General features: G+C 47.8%; 1 protein-coding gene across 3 annotated transcripts in view; it reads left to right on the top strand.

Annotated features, from left to right (window-relative positions):
- The window catches only part of LOC147885902 (transcription factor LRL3-like), a 42,699-nt gene that overhangs the window by 14,099 nt on the left and 11,174 nt on the right, over positions 1-17,426 (top strand). For all 3 annotated transcript variants that reach the window (XM_087396520.1, XM_087396519.1, XM_087396521.1), the window contains one exon: positions 11,578-11,643. In XM_087396520.1, the coding sequence (XP_087252646.1) occupies positions 11,578-11,643 (66 nt within the window). The remainder of the gene's footprint in view (positions 1-11,577; positions 11,644-17,426) is intronic.

The raw sequence follows: 17,426 nt of genomic DNA, 5'->3' as shown, positions 1-17,426 counted from the left end.
GACAAAAAAATATCATGTATTGTGAGACGTTTCCAGAGTACTTCAGCCCATCCCATGGAGGGGGGTTTGTAGGCCATCCTCTGGTGGTTCTAGAGATGCCCTATAGGCCATGGTATGAGCCTTGTAGGCATAAATAAAGACACTTATAGTGTTAGTGTCTTTTAGGCCACATAGGACGCTTACTCCTGTAGGCCATGGTATGAGCCTTGTAGGCATAAATAAAGACACTTATAGTGTTAGTGTCTTTTAGGCCACATAGGACACTTAGTTCTATGTGACACCTAGGACACTTAGACCTAGGTCTAGGTACTTGTACCTTGTACTCCTTTGTTTTTTATTATTCAACTTTGACGTGACGGCTAAGGCGTTTATCATCGACTCTTTTGCTACGTGCACTCTCTCTCTCTCCTAAGCGATCCTACAATGTCATAGTAGCTAGTCCTTGCTATGCGTGATGGAGTTTATGGTTTTCAATCTTATGAGTGACTCTCGTGAGATTGAAACTGCACTTTGTTGTGTTTTTAGAAGATGAGTTTGGGAATGTTCCTGGATTCATCTAGGTATATGCTTCTGCCGTATTAGCGGACATGCAAATTTCACCTTGTGAAGTTTTTGTCCAAGTTGCGGTCTGCTGGTATTGCGATAATTCTTTCTACCTTAAATGGTGCGTTGCCCTACCAGCTAGATTTATATTTAGATGCTGGTTTGGGAGAGACTAAAATGAAATCGTTTAGACTTCACAAGTAGTTGTAGCTTGAATGAAGAGATTTGGACTACTTTTTGATTAGCCTTCTCCTTTAGTGCTAGCCTTCATCATGGCTGAGTTTGCCCTTCACCTTCGGAGTGCCAATAGAAACTCAGTATGAAGACTTTGTATAAATGGATGCTCAAGTATGTGTGGGTGTGTGGATTTGTATGTGTGAGAGCATACTTTTATACTATGGTCTACATCCACTCTTGGGCGCTGATGACATCAGTGGGGATGTCATAGTAGCTAGTCCTTGCTAGGTGTGATGGAGTTCATGGTTTTCAATCTTACGAGTGACTCTCGTGAGATTGAAATTGCACTATGTTGTGTTTTTAGAGGATGAGTTTGGGAATGTTTCTGGATTCATCTAGGTATATGCTTTTGCGGTATTAGCAGACATGCAAATTTTACCTTGTAAAGTCTTTGTCCAAGTTGCGGCCTGTTGGTATTGCGATAATTCTTTCTATCTTAAATGGTGCGTTGCCCTACCAGCTAGATTTATATTTAGATGCTCGTTTGGGAGAGACTAAAATGAAATTGTTTAGACTTCACAAGCAGTTGTAGTTTGAATGAAGAGATTTGGACTACTTTTTGATTAGCCTTCTCCTTTAGTGCTAGCCTTTATCATGGCTGAGTTTGCCCTTTACCTCCGGAGTGCCGAGAGAAACTCAGTACGAAGACTTTGTATAAATGGATGCTCAAGTATGTGTGGGTGTGTGGATTTGTATGTGTGAGAGCATACTTTTATACTATGGTCTACACCCACTGTTGGGCGCTGATGACGTTAGTGGGAATGTCATAGTAGCTAGTCCCTGCTATGCGTGATGGAGTTTATGGTTATCAATCTTATGAGTGACTCTCGTGAGATTGAAACTGCACTATTTTGTGTTTTTAGAGGATGAGTTTGGGAATGTTCCTGGATTCATCTAGGTATATGCTTCTGCCGTATTAACAGACATGCAAATTTCACCTTGTGAAGTTTTCGTCCAAGTTGCGGCCTGCTAGTATTACGATAATTCTTTCTATCTTAAATGGTGCGTTGCCCTACCAGCTAGATTTATATTTAGATGCTCGTTTGGGAGAGACTAAAATGAAATTGTTTAGACTTCACAAGCAGTTGTAGCTTGAATAAAGAGATTTGGACTACTTTTTGATTAGCCTTCTCCTTTAGTGCTAGCCTTCATCATGGCTGAGTTTGCCCTTCACCTCCGGAGTGCCGACAGAAACTCAGTATGAAGACTTTGTATAAATGGATGCTTAAGTATGTGTGGGTGTGTGGATTTGTATGTGTGAGAGCATACTTTTATACTATGGTCTACACCCATTGTTGGGCGCTGATGACGTCAGTGGGGATGTCATAGTAGCTAGTCCCTGCTATGCGTGATGGAGTTTATGGTTTTCAATCTTATGAGTGACTCTCGTGAGATTGAAACTGGATTATGTTGTGTTTTTAGAGGATGAGTTTGGGAATGTTCCTAGATTCATCTAGGTATATGTGTTTTGTTTGTGTCTAGGATGCTTTGTTTGGTAACAAACTTGGTATTTCCCGCAATATATATCGTTCTGAGGAATATATATTTATGAAAATGAAAGTATTATGGGAAGGATCGTACAACTTAAGCTTGAGAACAGAAAACACCACACTCTTCTTTTATGGTCTCTGGTGAGAAACCTATGTGTCTAGGTGCATCTGGTGTGACAATTTTTCTTGTTCCTGCTGAGTCCGTTTGTGTTTGAGGACTTTTAAAAGGTAGGTTTCGAAGGCTTTGTTGCTCCCTTGGTGGATGGAATTCCAAAAACTTCCATGGCGGGGTGACAAGATTTTGATTATCTTTCCCTTATGTGAGGCCATGCGGACAATTTTAGGCATGTTTTTCTTTTTCCACACCTTCTTGGTTACATATTTGGAAGGTCGGCCTTCCCAAGTGGTACCATCCTATCTTTTCGTTATATGTAAGAGGTGGTGGGTTTGAGAGAGAGGATGATGATGTGTAGCATGCGGGGACTTACTGTGCGGAAGCTAACTGAATGTGCGTACACAAACGGAAGTAAATAGAGAAGTCAAGCATGAAGGACACCAGATGTCTTCCTAACTATTGTATACTGCCTTATTTATGATATATAAATGCTTGGTAAAAATGCCCTAACTACTGACTGTACATGACTGCAAAATGGATATGAAATTGTATCATGCGTCTACTGCTGATGCGGATACTGAGCCGGAAACCGTTGGCTGAATGCGGGGGTGGATTCCAGAACTGCCTTGGAATGATTGTTGTAATGTCTGCCTGGAATGAGGGACTGAGGACTCTTTAAATAGGGCTGGAACTGGCCCATTGGTTGGCAGCTTTGACTGACCAGACCAGTTTGGTTGAACGACTTGCTTGATCGGGTCAAATGACCTGACCTGGTCAGCCGTTTGTGCCGACTTTGGGTGGCCCAGTTGGCCTGCAAATACTCTGCTGGAATCGCCCCAAAAAGAGCTGGAAAAGCTACATCTGGATGCTGCGAGATGCTGATTGTGTAGCTAGGTGTCACTACTGCCTGTGCCTGGCACTAGTGTACATGACATTTTCGTCTAGTGAACTGTGGCTAGGTGGATATTTTGCAATTCTTCGCCATGGCAACTCGAAGTGCTCCGCCGTCGCCTATGACTTTGGGCGTTGGGAATGGACCCACGTAGCTCATGCTTGACTTGTCCCTAGAATAGGGCTCACAATGGGGTGATGGCATACAACAAAATATCCTGGGTCTGAACGTGTGTCATAATACACCCTAGTGAAGGGATGCATGTGGCATTCTCTCCTGCTTGAATTTTGGATGGTGGTAGACGCTGAGGGATTGAATGAAATTGCCAAGCTAAATTGTGACCACTAATTGTGGCTCGAAACTTGATTGTTCTCCCAAAGAAATGGGGAATAATAGTTCAGCACTGGTACTGAGCTGGCATTGCTCCAAAAAGTTGAGGAGCGAATGCTTTGCTATGATAATACGGCGGCTCAATAAAAACTCTTGAGAACCAGTATTGCAGCAAAGATTAGAAGCCAAATTGCTTGTGTCCAATCATCCCATGTTGGAGTGATAACTACTGAGGGTAAAAGCTCTGCCACCTTCTTAGAATGTTGGAACTATGGATGTCTCCCTGAGAAATTGAGAGAGAGAGATGGAACTACGGATGCCTCCCATAGGAGCTAAGAGGTATACTGTTCGGGAGATGCGACCTTCACCCCGCCCACTGCTGCCCTCGCCCCGCGCGCTGCCTAGGCTCCGCCCTGCCACTCCCACCCTTCTCTCCCCGCGCCCTCCCCTCGCACCTTGGTTGCCGCCCTGCTTGCCTTGCTGCGAGCCCCCTCCGCTGGCTGAGTGCTCCCCCCTGCTGACTGGCTGCCCCCCTGCTCCGGTCCAGCCGTGAGCCTCTCCAGGATGGCGCATCCCCAGCCTTGGCCTGCTTGTTGGTGGCTTCCTTCCTGTGGCAGTGTGGTCTTCCAGGCTGGTCTTTTGCACCCTTCTCCCTCTCCGTGGAGTAGAACGCGTCTGGGTTGGGGGTGTTCGGGCTTTTGGAGGTGTCGAGCCACTTGTGGCATGGGGCCTTGCACTTCTTCGGAGGGGAGTATCTTCGGCTTCAGGTGTCTCCCTTGCCCTGGCGGTCCTCCACATTTGCACCTTCACAACAGCAGTAGGTTCATCTTTCAGGAAGCGTCTCTCCCTTCCCGATGGCATTTCTTTGGCGGGAGGAGGTTTGCCCTGCACTCTCATGCTCTTCCGGAGTTGGAGTTCTCCTCGCAGCTTTGCCCTGGCGACATCGGCCATGGCCATCCCCCAGCAGTCCAGTTCGTCCCTCCCCGTGGTGGTGGTTGTGCTGCCCTCGTCCCATCAGCATCTCCTGGCCGCGAGTGGTGCACTGGAGCTGGAAATACCTGGCCCTTGGACAACAACCCAGAGGGGTCGCGTCGGCTGGTGGCCTCGTTGCTTGGGTCTCCAAGCTTCTCAAGACTCAGAGTTTTTCTCGAAGATTCTTTTCCCACAGGGCGGCGGCCCTCGACTCCTTCCTCAGGGATCCCTTCTCCTTTGGCTCTACTTCTTCTTGTCGTACCTGGAGGCTCCCCATGTGGGTTGAGGCCTGCAGGTGCGTGGAGCGGGCTACTGGAGTGCGGACTCGCCCCCCGTCAGGTGGTGGTTGCTCATGCTGGCAGGTCTCTTCCTATTGGCACCCTCGGGCGGGCACGATGGACGGGAGCTCAGCGGAGGAGGGATCCATACATGCTTGGATTACGATTACGAGTATCTCCAGGATTCACTTCATCAGGGATTATTGGTCGGCCTCGATTGTTTGGATGTTGACTCAGAGGAGTCATATCAGTTGATGGTTCACTGTCTCGAAGACTTTCTAGTACTTCCAGGATTCACTTCATCAGGGATCCGTAGCTTTTTTGGTTTCGCGGTTTACTGGTTTTCAGAAGACCCAGACTAGGGCTTTTTGTTTTGACAGCATTTTGCAACAGTTTTTGCTTAGCCCTGTGTGGCTTGTAGTTTTAGGTGGGAGTTATCCCTGTGCTCCAGCATTGCTGTTGAGTCTCTTGTATTCCTTGTCTCGAAGTAATATAATTAGCCCTTCTTTTTTTCAAAAAAAAAAAAGGAGCTAAGAGGTGATTGGCACTGTAGAGCACAGTTCCAATGGATAGACTGTAGTGGATGTTGCCTAAAGGACCGGAGGAGCTGCTGAGCACCTCTCTGATGAAGACATTGAGAGAGAGATGGAACTACGGATGCCTCCCACAGGAGCTAAGAGGCGATTGGCACTGTAGAGCACACTTCCAATGAATAGACTGTAATGGATGTTGCCTAAAGGACCGGAGTAGTTGCTGAGAACCCCTCTGGATGCCTCCCTAAGGGACTGTGAGATGTTTGAAATTGTTGAGAACACCTCGAATGAAGTAGTTGAACTAGATGCAGCTTGAAATAACTGAGAGGACCAGAGGAGCTGGTGAGCACCCCTTTGATGAAGACATTGAGAGAGAGATGGAACTACGGATGCCTCCCACAAGAGCTAAGAGGTGATTGGCACTATAGAGCACACTTCCAATGAATAGACTGTAATGGATGTTGCCTAAAGGACCGGAGTAGGCGCTGAGAACCCCTCTGGATGCCTCCCTAAGGGACTGTGAGATGTTTGAAATTGTTGAGAACACCTCGAATGAAGTAGTTGAACTAGATGCAGCTTGAAATAACTAAGAGGGATGGAATAGATGCTCCTCAAAAAAATGAAGAACTATATATAATTGGGGATGCCTCGTAGGAATGGCGAGAAGATCAAGACTGATGAGCACACCTCCGATGTATCGATCAAGATGTTGCCAACCCCAAGGGAATTGACGGTGTGGACATTGGTCGCTGTTACTGCTGGCTCACGTTCTGATGAAGAGGAAATTGTATCACTAACTACACGGAGTGAAGGACACACTAATGGTAATGTGTCATCAACCTCTCTACTGAATGATACTACAATTGCCGCCTCCCTAAAGAAGTCAGGAAAGGGAACCATGGAGGAAACTGCATGACTATCCTCACTGAAGGATATGACAATGCTGAGGGATCGTCAAACTCTCTAATGCAGCCAAGCCGATTGTTATGTCCCTCCTGAGCTGAGGAAAGGGAACTGTGGAGGGAATTGCATGATTATCCTCATTGACTATCGAGGAATTGTCAACCTCTGTGCTGCTGATAGCTACATGTGCTAGTTCTTTTGTGAGGTTCTTAGGCCTGAAACTGGTTGGCGGACTTCTGAGACACCCCCTTTCGCTATGTTTCAAGGCCAGTTGGACTGGAAACTAAGACCACTAGTCTTGAAAACTTTTGATGAGAAGGTGAAATGTTAGCCTTGCTAATTGAAACTGATGTGGCCAATTGAGCTCCATGGTTGGAAGACCTATAGGAACTGCATGTAACTGATGTGAAGAGTCCTGATGGGTGGTAGACCCATCACGACTGGATCTTGCAAGTGGGGTTTCCTCTTCTGAGGAAGCCCCAAGAGAACTAACTGTGGGAATTGGATAACCCCTTCGGGTTGTGGACCCAAGTATGTGTGGGTGTGTGGATTTGTATGTGTGAGAGCATACTTTTATACTATGGTCTACACCCACTGTTGGGCGCTGATGACGTCAGTGGGGATGTCATAGTAGCTAGTCCCTGCTATGCGTGATGGAGTTTATGGTTTTTAATCTCGTGAGATTGAAACTGCACTATGTTGTGTTTTTAGAGGATGAGTTTGGGAATGTTCCTGGATTCATCTAGGTATATGTTCTTCTACTGCAATTACTGATGAGATGTCTCCAAGGATAGAAGACCCATCAAGAATGACTGAAATTGTATGTTCCCTTGATAAAATTGATGCAGCTGAATGAGCTCCCTGAGTGGAAGACGCATAGGAACCAGCTGGATATGATGAAAATGCTGGAAGAACCATATGAAGTAACTACAAAAGATTGGATAATTCCCTTGGGAGGGAGCTTCAGGAGAAGGAAATGCGGAAACTAGGTGATTCCCATGGGTGGTAGACCCAAGAGGCTCAACATCTATGACTGCTGATTGAGCTGAGATATCCCTAGAGATGAAAGATGCCGGAGAGCTAAGTGGAGAAACTACAAGACCCCTTTGGGTGGGAGATTGAAGAAACTCCAATGAATGAACCGCGGCAGGGTAGTCCACTGAATTGTGCTATGAGATGGAAGATGCCTGAGCGGATGGAGGACTGTCTGTAGATTTAATTGTGCCTCTGAGGTGGAAGAGACTTGAGTGGATGATGAACTGTGACAGTGCTTGATCTGGACCTAGAGCTGCTCAGAAAGGAACCGATTGTGCTCAAGGAGACGATCCTACTCTCTGAACGTTCGCATGAGAGCTGCAATTGATTCATGATGGAAGATTGCTAGACCCATCAACTGCTGTGACAATGACTGCCATCGAAAAATTCCCCCCTCTGCCGCAAGGTGTAAATGCACACGTGTGAGGACGGGAGCGGACCTGGTGCGCCATGAAGGGAGGGAGAGTATGTTGCTTCCATCAGTTTGGGGTAGGGGCGAAATATGAAATTCGAAAATATCCCGACCATCCTCCCTCCTTTGTTGATAGGGACAAAATACAATATTCCGATTATGCTCCTTCCTTTGCCGATTGCATCCCTATTACCGTGCTTCGAAGACTTCCTTAGGCCTTTTTCAGATCCAAAGGAACCATGCTACTCTGATACCATAGCATGCGGGGACTTCATACATAATAGACGGAAGTAAATAGAGAACTCAATCATGAAGGACACCAGGGATCTTCCTAACTAATGTACGCTGCTTTATTTATTATATATAAATGCTGGTGAAAATGCCCTAACTACTGATTGTACATGACTGCAAAATGGATATGAAAGTGTATCATGTGGCTACTGTTGATGCGGATACTGAGCCGGAAAGTGCTGGCTGAATGCAGGGCTGCATGTTGAGGTTGGAAGCCAGAATTTCCCTGGAATGACTGTTGTAATGTCCGCCTGGAATGAGGGACTAAGGACCCTTTAAATAGATCTGGAACTGGCAGAGCGGCTGGCGGTTTTGATCGACCAGAGCAGTCTGGTTGAGTGACATGCTGGTCCGGTCAACCGACCTGCTTGGTCCGATCAAATGACCCGACTTGGTTAGTTCTTTGTGCCGACCTCGGGCAACCCAGCTGGCTTGCAGCTGGAATGTCCCCAAAAATAGGTGGAAAAGCTGCATCTAGATGTTGTGAGATGCTGAATGTGTAGCCAACTGTGTCTTGCACTGGTACACGTCACATGATGATCTTATTGGGGGCCGGATTGACTTATAAATGAAAAACAACATTACCAATGTAGCAAATGTGATAAATGATGTGAGACCCAGCTTAGTGGCTATTTCTCGTGACGTATGATGCGGTGGTAAGGAAGTAGACCATGATTGACACGCCCGATCGTGTACGATGCGTACCGTTCGATATTAGTGCGGTTCTAAACGAACCAAAAAATCTTGACGTTCGTTACGAAAAAAAGGAGACATATTAATTTAGAGTTTTAGAGTAGGTACTTGTACAAGTATTCTTGAAAGAACATTAAATGCTTAGAAGATATACATGACTTGATTCTTGAAACACAAACTTCTACATAGGTGCAAAAGAACCGAAGGTATATCATGATTCATGTCAACAGAACTGAAGATATATCATATATCATTACAAAAAGTAGCAAGTTGTGACTCTTGACATAAAGTAGTGACTCGATGGAGAGGGGAGCTTGATGGAGAGGGAGATGGAGATGGAGGGTGAGCTTGATGGAGAGGGAGAGGGAGAGGGAGATGGATAGGGGAGAGAGAGTTGGAGATTGAGCTTGTTGGAGAGGGAGATGGGGAGGGAGAGGGTGATGGAGAGGGAGATGGGGAGGGAGAGGGTGATGGAGAGGGAGATGGGCTGCTTAATGGAGAGGGAGATGGAGAGGGGAGAGAGCTTGGTGGAGAGTGAGAGGGAGGAGAGGGATTTATATGCAGGTTTGCAGGGGCAAAAAACGGCTACTTTTCAAAGCTGCAACGGCTTTTTTTTTGGGGGGGTGAGCCATTGTACGGCACTATACGGAACGTCCCGTATGTCGAATGTAGGCAACCATGAAGGAGACAACGGTGTCAAGCTTGTCTAGAATGTAAGGAATCTATCTCGTGTAGCTGAATATGCTGGGCGTGTTATTTAGTCTTGCTTGTTTATTTTTGCTTAGTCACCTGCTTCGTTTCTTCTTGTTTTCATTCTCTTTTGTTTATTTGACGTATTTTAGTAAGCACTAGGTTTGCCCAAGAGACTCTGCGGGTCTTTAGAAACCCAGTATAGCTGCTTATGCTTGGGCACTGATGACGACATAAGTGTTGCTTTGCTTGCTAAGTATGTCTTCCTTTTGTTTTTCTTAAAAGTTTTTGTTTACCTCTTTTTTCTTCTCTTTCATTTTCTCTTTTATTTTCTTTGTAGATTTTTGATCTTTAGAACAACAAAATTTCTAAATTTGTATGATTGGACTTATTCTAGTCTTACAAAGGTATATCCATTAATTATGTGATTACAAAGTAGATAACGTCATTTCTGTATATGGTCATATACCTCATGTGCCAATAGCTTATCTCACACCTCAAGTGATGTGGGCTTATGTGCATTGAAGGCAATGCTCCTTGGTTACTAGATCAAGCAAATATGGGCATCTTTTGTGTCCTCATTGCGGGTTGCCTTGTCGCTCAGCGGATATGGTTATCGTCCTTTAGGATTGTAACTAGTACACAGAGGATGAGCAGGGACTCCACTTGGGGGATGGTGGCCTGTCTCACGGAGGGAGGACACGCCTTCGCGATTGGCTTTGTCTCTCCAGCTTACAGGATATATGGACAGTAGGTCTCCTGGATTGAGATTCATGATGCAGTTCAACCCTCTTGCTCACGCCCACCACCTCTCCTGGAGGAGTGTGTGGGAGACAGTTTCCAGCATCACTACCTGGAACATCTGGGGCTCGATGCAGTTGAGTGATGGGAGGCCAGCCGATTTCTCCGATGGCTACTTTAGTAGCCATCTGGCAGGATATATTCTTCACGTTGTGCGCCATTTGGGAGCATGGTACTCCAGGCTCGAGAGCGACCGCTGAAAGGTGGGAGCGTTTCTGCCAAACATGGCCGGAAGGACTTCTACGCCCTTTCCGCAAAGGGTATTCGCTGGATATATAGACCACCACCTTGGTTGCTAGCTCCTGTTTCAGAATCTCTGTAGGCGGTGAGCCAAGAGATCCGAAAACAGATGGCTTTCTCTCAGCTGGCAACCTGTTTCTCTTTTGATTTGCATCGACGACAGATCCCTTTTGAAGCTTTTTGTATGGTTGTTTTCAAAGCATTAATAGACTTTGGCTTTTTCTGGAAAAAAAAAGTTGGCTGCTGCATGGTGGACATCATGGACTTCAGTGGAAAAGCATACCATTGTAGATTGTCTACTTTATAAAAGTAGTGTGTGTCATAGATGATAAAGAATTGAAGCTCCAGTTACTTTTTAAATGTCATGACAATCCAAATGCAAATTGAATAAAGCAGAGCGTCTGGAGTTAGGTGGCTTGCTTCATCCATTAGAGATCCCATCCTGTACCTTCTCACATATGAGCAGTAAGATTATGTTGGGGAGTCCACGAGAAACATGCTGTTTTGTTTCTGTAACTCTGGGAGATCATGAAAAAGGGGGGCAGGGGAATATGCGGGGAGCCGCAAGAAGCAATGGAAGAAGAAGAATTGTTGAGGGATTAGGAAGAATTCAGGGCATTCAGAATGTTCTAGGAAGCTGCCAGCTTGACCTTTAGGAAGCTGCCAACTGATAAAGCATTTCAGGTTGAAATGCAGAAACATAGACAGTCCCAGAAAGGGTGTTACATGTACCTTTTTAGTGTCAGTCTGTTCAGAACATTCTTTGAGTAACTATACTGTCAGGCTGAAGCTTTCAACCCAAAGAAACTTTTCTGCAGAGATGATGATCAGTCCCAAATGCAAGTGCCCCTTGTTTTCAGTTTTCTTGGCTTAGAATGCTGCATCAGTTATCTAGGCTACATTCTACGGCAATATAATGTTTGCCAGCTTGGGTGCTGCATTGATGCACAGTTTGCTGCATCAAATTAAAGGGATAACTGAGCTCATTCCAGCTGCATTACTTAACGTTTATTAATATTTCTGCTTGCATGTTGATGCAAATCTTTATTGCTGCTTGTTTCTTGATCCAAATCTCTTGGCATCCAATTAAAGAACTAATTGAGTCCATTTGAATTTTTGCAGACTGACAAGGCATCAATGCTTGATGAGATCATCGAGTATGTGAAATTTCTGCAACTACAAGTGAAGGTCAGAAAATTTGTATCTTCATCCATTTGTGTGTCCCCCCACAAACCCCGCCCACCCCCACCACCCTCTTTTTCCCTTTTTGCAGTTCTTCCTTTCTAGATATTGCATGATGCTCAAAAGAAAGTAGGAAAAGGGACACCTGCAGACTCCAGAAGTACTCTGCAAGCGACTTTCAAAAGTGAACTTATCTATTAGATTGGAGGCAGCAGGCTTGCGTGTCTCCTTTTTTAATTCTTCCTTTCTAGATATTGCATTATGCTCAAAAGAAAGTAGGAAAAGGGACATCTGCAGACTCCAAAGGCACTTTGCAAGCCACTTTCAAAAGTGAACTTATCCAGTAGATTTGAGGCAGGCTTCTTGGGCGCTGATGACGTCAATGGGATGTCACAGTAGCCAGTCCTTGCTATGCTTGATGGAGTTTATGGTTTTCAACCTTATGAATGACTATCTTGAGATTGAAACTGCACTATGTTGTGTTTTTAGAGGATGAGTTCGGGCATGTTTCTAGACTCACATAGGTATATGCTTCTGCCGTATTAGCAGACATGCAAATTTCACCTTGTGTGAAGTTTTCGTCCATGTTGTGGCCTGCTGGTTTTGCAATAATTCTTTTGTTGGGGTAAAGGCACATTGCCACCCTTTAAATGTTACGACCGCTATGACTGTCCTAAGACAGTCATAGGGTGAATACCTAATCCTAATAAAACCTTTGAGTTTGTGGTGTGGCTCAACGCATTCTTTACACACCCACACTCCCTAGTGTCTCTGTCTCCGACTGTTCCACTCCCCCCTTTCCCTCACAAGTGGTATCAGAGCCTACCTCCTCCCTCTCTCACTCCGGTCTACCCCTCCCTCTCCCCTCGGGCCTCGTGCCCTCTGTCAGCAGGCAGCACTGTAACTGCTCTCGAGTCTCAGCTGGAGCTGTGTAAAGGCTTCGGGCAGCATTCTATCGTGCGGCGGTTCTCCTTCAGCGCGGGCAGCAGCACGCGGTTCTTCAAGGGCAGCAGCGAGCTCTTCAGCTCACTAGCAAGTGACTATCGGCAGCTCCAAGGCGGGCGCAGCCAGCGCGCGCAGCGCGCAGCATCGGCCACGCGCAGCCAGGCCAGCTGCAGCCTGCAGCCAGGCTGCACAGGCAGCTGGTTGCGACCGCGACCAGCCGCGACAGGCAGCCGGCCGTGCAGCTGTTAGCTGCCGGGTCGTGTGACCAGCAGCAGCCGGCTGCACACAGGCAGCCGACCTCCATCAGCGGGCTGTGAACAGCCGCGCACAAACCGGCCACGCACAGATCTTACTGTTCAGCAGCGTCCTCGGGACGCGTGCACGTACAGGTACAGCTGTACCGGATGTACCCTCAGCCAAGGTTCGAGTGCAATTTTTTTTTGAGAATTTCGACAGTTTTTTTGGGGATCCGTGCCCTCGCAAGTACAGGGTACAGCAGGTACTCTGTGCAGGCACAGCAGGTACTTGCAGGTACAGCAGGCACAGAAAATTTTTTTTGGGGAAGAAGGAAAAGAGTGAAGAGCACTCTGCTCTTTTGCGTGGTACATGCAAGTACGCACAGGTACAAAGTACAACAAGGCTGTTTATGCATTTCCCGAGGATTACTCAGAGTAAAACTGTGTTTTTTTTGAGGTACAACAAATACTCTCATTGTCCCTCTTGCTAGGAGGTGACCGGGGCCACAGTGTGTGGTTGTTTGCACAGTTTTTGATGGGAGATCATATGCCTTGATTTTGCAGAGGGCTTTTATGCTTTTGCTGAGTGCAAATCTCAGTTTTTGGGTGACAATTTCATAGGGCTTTTGCCTGATAGTGAATGCAGTGTATGCCTTGGGGCAGTGTGGAGCCAGGGTGCCCACATTGGTCTCGTTTTCCGCAGTGTATCAGTGACATTTCTTTGCATGTCACATTTTGTGTACGGCACTTAGAAAATCTCAGTTGAGCCACGCTTGGCCAGGGCGCATCGAGTTTACTCGGTCCCTAACTATCCATCGTTGACAGTGCTCAAAAGATTTTCTTTTCGGTGTTTGTACGTTGGGATCTGTGTTGTCACTGTGCACACAGGCAGTTTATGCATTACATTGTCAGGTGAAAGTGCCAGGAGAGCGCTGAATTTTGTATGCTACCTCATTGTTGAGGGTGTTATCACTTGAGTTAGTGTTTGAGAACTTCAGATGCCTTTTATCCCCTTGGCAGAAGGGTGATTGGTTGGGATTTGTCCCATGCTTTGTTGCAGGTTTGTGACAGGCTGAGGTGTTTGGAGCTTTTTTCAGTGGACAAAACAGTGTATGCCAAGTGGTTTATGCATATAAAATCAGTGCAATACCTCATCTGAGGTGGGAGAAGTGTCCAGGACAGCAGTGTTTTGTGTTTCATCAGATGATGATGCACTGATAAAACACTTGTGGAACAGCTGCAGCAATTCTGTAGTTACTGGTTTATGCCTATTTGAGCACAGTTCAGTGGTCAGAAGGTACAGTGACTGGAGGGAAAATTTTCTGTTTTGCTGCAGGTTTTTTTTTGACAGTAAAAAAACAGCACTGTTGTGAGTGCTCCTGGCTCTTGATAGAGCAGGTTTTTCTGTGTAAACAGAATTTTTTATTGAGTCTTTTTTTGACTTACAGGGAGTTAGGCTACATCCTCTACTGATATGGCTTCAGGGGGAAGTGAATCCTCTATGCTGAACATTAAGAAATTGGAAGGGGCACACAATTATGCATTATGGGCAGAGCAGTGTTTGAATGTACTTCTGCTAAAGAAGATTTCTAAGCCCATAAGGTTGAAGGGTGTCCAGCCATCCGGAATGGCAGATGATGAGTGGGAGGAGCTTGATTTGTCCGCAAGGGCGTCAATCATGCTCACTCTCACTGATTCATTGGTTTTCAATGTTCAGGCAGAAAAGACCTCTTATGGCCTATGGCAGAGGCTTTTTTTTTTGCCGAAAAAACAGTGCTAATTATATTACTTCGAGAACAAGATACAAAAGGTCAGCTTGTAGCAGCTGGGCTGCGTTCACAAATCGGACACAGCCCTAAAAGGCAACAAAATAAATCACTCTCTCACGGCGGGATAAGGCGAGTGTGAATGAACAGCCATCGGGGTGGTGAGTAGCGCCACCGAAGGCCCTGCGAAGTCTGCTCGAAGAAGAGGCCTTGTGTGTCCCAAGCCCGGAGGAAGCGTCTCCGCTTCTCCCGACCGGACCGGGAATCTCCCTGAATCTGGTCCCACTGGCCTCTGAGGGTATGAATAATCTCGCTCCAAATATCAGTCATGATCTGGGCAGTCGATAAGGAGGTGCCACCGAGGATCTGCGCGCAACGCGAGGTCCAGATGTGCCACCCTGCGATGCTGCTAATAATCTCCCAGACTGGCTGCCTCTCCTGAACTCCTGTATCAGCCTCTGCTAGGTGCTGCGGGATACCCTCTAGCGGCCCCCATGTTCCCTGTGTGATAAAGAAAGTGGGGTCCTGCTGGCATGCCTCGAATAAGTGATGTAGACCAGGTGCGGTGCTGCACCAACAGAACGCGCCCCAAGTGATCAAACCTAGCTCCGGTGCTGCGTGAGTGAGAATCCCGAAAGTCCACCTCCACACTTCCTGGGCGCGAGTGCAGCTCCACAGGCAGTGTTTTGGTGACTCCTCAACCTCATGGCAGATCTGACAGCGTCCGTCTTGGCCTATCTGTCTCAACCAGCTCCCCACCGGAAGACCTTTGTGGGCGAGAAGCCACAGGAAGTAGGAGATCTTCCGCGGCCGCCAGCTCTCCCACAAGGCCTTCCAGAAGGCCTGCAAGAAGAATCTGGAAATACCTTGTGCATACCAGCTGGGCCGTTGGGTGGGGGGGCGGCTCTGCATCCTCCCAAGAACTCGCCTGCCCAAAGTGGTGCTGTAGGCAAAGAAGGAGGTCGGCCCCTGTCCTGTCACAATCTCTGGCCAACTCCACTCTCCTGGGTCCCAATCAAGCTCTGACAAGGCCCGCCCCTCCCAGAGCCAGAGTCGCCAAAGCTGCATCTGATCTTGCTCAATGCTAGGATCGGTACGCCAGACCTTCTCGAAAAGGCCTACGACTCGAACCCTCTGCCATGGGAGTAGGGGGTCGATGAGTGCATCCTCTCTCCTGAGTCGTCCATCCCCCATAACCGCGAAGAAGGAAATAGAGGAGTCGTCCATACGTCCTATGACCACCAGTGGGATGCCATGGGGGGTGAACTGTCCCAGCTAACGGTCGTCACCAGGCATGAGGATCTGAGGCTCAAGTGGAACCAACCAATTAGCTGGGATCGCGCCGTCGATCTCCGTGCGTCTCGCCTGGGCTCCACGTGCACCTCCAGCTGCGTCTGCGAGATCAGCCGTCTCCAAATGTCTGTACGTGTCCCTCCAAACTCGAAGGGACCGGGTTGGCCCCCTCATCCAGCCATCCCATTTGATATGTGATCTCTCCCCCAACTGAAGGCCCTCGGCATCTCTGACCTGATCATTCCAGATAAGCGGCTGGCGATCGATCTCCTCCTGACAGCGGGGGGGGGACTGAATGAGATTGAGGCGGAGCCGCCTCCAAACCATGAGGAGGCTACGAACGAGTGGGGAACGGGGCTGAGTGAGCGGGGCGGAAGTGAAGATCCACCTGAGGGACGGGAGCCACTCTCCACCTCGGCGCGGGACACAAGAACCGACCCCCTGCTGAAGTAGCATCTTCCACGTCTGCCCCCCCGGGATCAAACCGCGGATGACTAACTTGCCTAACAAGGCCTGACTCTGAAGCTCTGGATCGATGACCCCCAGGCCTCCCTCAGCCTGCGGAAGAATGACTGTCTGCCAAGCAACCCTAGCTCTGGTATCTCTGAGGCCATCCTCCCCGGACCAAAGGAAGTTCCGAACCAGCCTCCTAAGCTGTGCCACGCTGGATCTCGAGAAACACCAACAGGAAGCCACATACCAAGCCGTGGCAAGGAGGACTTGGTTGACTACCAAGGCACGACCTGCAAGGGAAAGCTTAGCAGTGCTCCAGAAAGCCAGCTTCCGTCGGATGGAATCTAGCACCGGGAGAAACTGCTGAGCTGGCGTGATGTCCAGGCCGACCTGAAAACCCAGGTATCTAGCTGTCTGTCCCCGCGGGATCCACCTGAAACCCAAAAACCTCCCCCATTGAGAACGCGCCCCGGGGTCTGTGAGAAAACCAACTGATTTGTTCCAGTTGATTTTCGCACCAGCAGCCGAACAGAAGACCTCCAGGGCCATCCTCACCCTCTCCAGCATCAACTCATCGTCCTGGACATACAGGGTTGTGTCATCCGCGTACTCCGAGTCCAAGAGCTCCGTGTCCTCCCGGAGGGGAAGGCGAACACCCCTGATCCCTGTAGACCTCGCCCGAAGGTAGTAAGTCATAGCCTCGGCGAAGAAGAGAAACAGGTAAGGAGCAAGGGGGCAGCCCTGACGTACTGATCTCTCCAAGCTAAAACGCTCACCCATCCTGCCTCCAATGATGACTCTGCTAGAAGCTGTCCTGTACAAAGCTGAAATACCCTGAATCCAACCTGCTGGGAAACCTAGCCGCTCCAGAGTCCCCTCCAGAAAGGACCAGTCCACTCGATCGTGGGCCTTCTCAAAGTCGAGAAGTAGGATGGCAAGGTGTGACCCGCTGTGCTGAGCCCACTCCGCCGCCTCTGAAAAGGTGAAGACATTATCCAGGATACTGCGATCCTGGACAAAGCCTGTCTGAGTGTCATGAATGAGGTCTGGAAGTAGAGGCCGAACTCTGGCGCTGATCATCTTGGCGAGGATTTTG

The sequence above is a fragment of the Dipteris shenzhenensis genome, chromosome 25 (genome assembly GCF_047967505.1).
Source record: "Dipteris shenzhenensis isolate YYH24624 ecotype China chromosome 25, Dip_SZ_1.0, whole genome shotgun sequence".
Classification (NCBI taxonomy): domain Eukaryota; kingdom Viridiplantae; phylum Streptophyta; class Polypodiopsida; order Gleicheniales; family Dipteridaceae; genus Dipteris; species Dipteris shenzhenensis.
This window is presented reverse-complemented; position numbering and strand designations above follow the sequence as displayed.